This window comes from Mus caroli, unplaced genomic scaffold, assembly GCF_978045245.1.
Source record: "Mus caroli unplaced genomic scaffold, Mus_caroli_1 scaffold_15, whole genome shotgun sequence".
Taxonomy (NCBI): Eukaryota; Metazoa; Chordata; class Mammalia; order Rodentia; family Muridae; genus Mus; species Mus caroli.
The window spans coordinates 35,657,610-35,661,350 of record NW_028227270.1 but is presented as its reverse complement, the minus strand read 5'-3'; the positions used below and the strand labels follow the sequence as shown (position 1 = coordinate 35,661,350).

The following is a 3,741-nucleotide window of genomic DNA, read 5'->3' as shown; positions in this document are numbered from 1 at the left end:
GAATTCAGAGTTCTCAGGACAGAAGAGAAGAAAATTATAGATTGAAATGGCAGCTTTGGTGTTTCATGCCTTGGTTATTATGAACAAAATAGAAACATTCATATTCAGATTTTTCTATGAACCTAAATATTTTATATATGTAGAATATTAAATGCCTTGCATCCTAAAAACAAAGCTGTGTTTATGGTGATATATGCTTTATTACAAAACAAGGCTATTATAAAAGCAAAGGGAGTGGTATTTAATGAAGGGATAGTAAAACCAAGCAAATAAAAACCTAATAACACTGTACATATAATTTTCCCAGAGGTCTGTAAAGTTTTAACATCTAGAATAATTTCAGAGAATAAATACGATGGAGGAATTCTGAAGTGCTTATAGATATAACGCCATTATGTAAGTTTACAAAAAAGTCATCTACGTTTTAGAAATTAGAAAATTATTTTCCCAGTCACAAAAGTCTTTGCTATTATAATATTAGCTTTTAAGATTGACTTTTACAAAGGTGATTCTACTATAATTATTCTGAAAATAATAGATATTTTGTAAAAATACTAGATTAATAACCAATTACATAGTCATAGCCCTTTTCTTACATTGCCTTGACTCTGTGCAGTGTTGACACTTGATATTTTTTTTTTGCTTTCAAACTCTTTTTTATTAGATATTTTCTTCATTTGCATTTCAAATGCTACCTCTTAAGTCCCCTATACCCTCTCCCATCTCTGCTCCCCAACCCACCCACTCCTGCTTCCAGGTCTTGGCATTCCCCTGTCCAATATGTCCAATTTTCTGAGAAACCTCCAGAGTTGTTGTACAAGCTTGCAATCCCACCAATGGAGGAGTGTTTCTCTTTCTCCACATCCTTGCCAGAATCTGCAGTCACCTGAATTTCTGATCTTAGCCATTCTGACTGGTGTGAGGTGGAATCTCAGGGTTGTTTTGATTTGCATTTTCCAGATGATTAAGGATGTTGAACATTTTTTCAGGTGCTACTCAGACATTTGGTATTCCTCAGTTGAGAATTATTTGTTTAGTTCTGTACCCCATTTTTAATAGGGTTATTTGATTTTATGGAGTCCAGCTTCTTGAATTCTTTGTATATATTGGATATTAATCTACTATCTGAATTAGGATTGGTAAAGATCCTTTCCCTTTCTGTTGATGGCCTTTTCTCTTATTGACAGTATCTTTTGCCTTACAGAAGCTTTGCAGTTTTATGTGGTTCCATTTGTCGATTCTTTATCTTACAGCATAAGTCATTGCTATTCTGTTCAGGAATTTTTCCCCTGTGCCCATATCTTCAAAGCTTTTCCCTACTTTCTCCTCTATAAGATTCAGTGTCTCTGGTTATATGTGGAGTTCCTTGATCCACTTAGACTTGAGCTTTGTACAAGGAGATAAGAATGAATCAATTCACATTCTTCCAAACTATGACTACAAGGTGAATTAGCACCATTTATTGAAAATACTGTCTTTTTTCCCACTGGATGGTTTAGCTCCTTTGTCAAAGATCAAGTGACCATAGATGTGTGTGTTCATTTCTGGGTCTTCAACTCTATTCCATTGATGTACCTGTCAGTTTTTATCACAATTGCTCTGTAGTACAACTTGAGGTCAAGCATGGTGACTCACCAATGGTTCTTATATTGTTGAGAATAGTTTTTGGTATCCTAAGTTTTTTGTTATTCTAGATGAATTTGCAAATTACCCTTTCTAACTCTGTGAAGAATTGAGTTGGAATTTTGATGGGGATTGCATTGAAACTGTAGATTGCTTTCAGCAAGAGAGCCATTTTTACTATATTAATCCTACCAATCCATGAGCATGGGAGATCTTTCCACCTTCTGAAATCTTCTTGAATTTCTTTCTTCAGAGTCTTGAAGTTATTATCATACAGATCTTTACTTCCTTACTTAGAGTCACACCAAGGTATTTCATATTATTTGTGACTATTTTGAAGGGTGCTGTTTCCCTAATTTCTTTCTCATCCTGTTTATCCTTTGTGTAGAAAAAGGCCACTGATTTGTTTGAGTTAATTTTATAAGCAGCTACTGCACTGAGGCTGTTTATTAGGTCTAGGAGTTCTCTGGTAGACATTTTAGGGTCACTTATATATACTATCATATCATCTACAAATAATAATGTTTTGACTTCTTCCTTTCCAATATGTTTCCCCTTGATCTCCTTTTGTTGTCTAATTGCTCTGGCTAGGATTTCAAGTACTAAACTGAATAGGAAGGGATAAAGTGGGCAGCCTTTTCTAGTCCCTGATTTGAGTGGGATTGCTTAAAGTTTCTCTCCATTTAGTTTAATGTTGGCTACTGGTTTGCTGTATATTGCTTTTATTATGTTTAGGTATGGGCCTCGAATTCCTGACCTTTCTGAGACTTTTATCATGCATGGGTGTTGAATTTGGCAAATGCTTTCTCAGCATCTAATGAAATGATCATGTAGTTTTTTTCTTTAAATTTGTTTATATAGTGGATTACGTTGATGGATTTCTGTATATTAAACCATGTCTCTATCCCTAGGATGAAGTCTACTTGATCATGATGGATGATCATTTTGATATGTTCTTGGATTCAGTTTGCGAGGATTTTATTGAGTATTTTTGCATTAATATTCATAAGGGAGGACGGGGTCGCAGCAGTTCTTGTGGTGGTGGCAGCGGCAGCTTGGCAGTGCGGCTCCTCGGTGACAGATCCGACAACGCACGCATCTCCCACCCCGCGCCACCACGATGCCCAAGAGGAAGGTTAGCGCGGATGGAGCGGCCAAGGCGGAGCCCAAGCGCCACTCCGCAAGGCTCTCGGCCAAGCCCGCCCCTGCCAAGGTGGACGCAAAGCCGAAAAAGGCCGCGGGAAAGGATAAAGCATCAGACAAAAAAGTGCAGATAAAAGGGAAGAGGAGAGCGAAGGGCAAACAGGCTGACGTGGCTGACCAGCAAACCACAGAGCTGCCTGCAGAAAATGGAGAGAGGGAAAACCAGAGTCCCGCCTCTGAAGAAGAGAAAGAAGCTAAGTCCGACTAAGCATCCATCACGTCTGTCAGTGGTCCCGCCTCCCTTCTTGTACAATCCAGAGGAATATTTTTATCAACTATTTTGTAAATGCGAGTTTTTTAGTAGCTCTAGAAACATTTTTAAAAGGTGAGGGGATCCCACCTCATCCCATTTTTTAAGTGTAAATGGTTTTTTTAAGAGGTTAAATCATTTGCTGGTTGTTTATTTTTTGGTACAACCAGAAAATAGCAGGATACTGAATCAGGAGAGGCTGTGACTGTCTCGGGGGTCACCATAACATTCCGTAGATGGGGCTAGTTTTATATCCTATAATACAAAGCATACTAAATGGCAATTTGGCGTCTCAGTCGTGCATTTGTGTCTGGAATATTTTCAGTTCTATCTGGTCCCGTGTTTCTAGTAGAACCATTTTGTAAGAAAGCCAGTCCTTGGCCCTTGCCCTGTCAGAACTGTGATGTCTGTGGTCATGGCAGTCCATTTTCCTAACAGTTGTGATAATGTGCTGTGAAAGATGGAAATCCTGATTCTGTTCTGTGTGTGGCATAACATTGTGAATTGGTGGAACTGAGGAATACAGGCATTTGGCTGTTAAGAGAGGTCTTGGGGGAACTTGCTGAGTTTGAGGCTGGAACATCACTGGAATAAGTTCAAAGAAAAACAATATGTAGCTCTTCATTTGTGCACATGAACACAATGTGACTTCAGAGTTTGGGTAC

The 3,741-nt window shown here is 38.3% G+C and overlaps 1 protein-coding gene across 1 annotated transcript; it reads left to right on the top strand.

Moving 5' to 3' along the window:
• The first annotated feature begins 2,647 nt into the window (after positions 1–2,647).
• On the top strand, positions 2,648–3,359 carry LOC110308389 (non-histone chromosomal protein HMG-14). Its single transcript, XM_021180859.2, has one exon. The coding sequence runs from the start codon at positions 2,744–2,746 to the stop codon at positions 3,032–3,034; it is 291 nt and encodes a 96-aa protein (XP_021036518.1). The 5' UTR covers positions 2,648–2,743; the 3' UTR covers positions 3,035–3,359.
• Positions 3,360–3,741: the final 382 nt, after the last annotated feature.

Excerpts from the sequence above, each read along its gene's own strand:
- LOC110308389 (XM_021180859.2), top strand. The coding sequence starts at position 2,744 with ATGCCCAAGAGGAAGGTTAGCGCGGATGGAGCGGCCAAGGCGGAGCCC.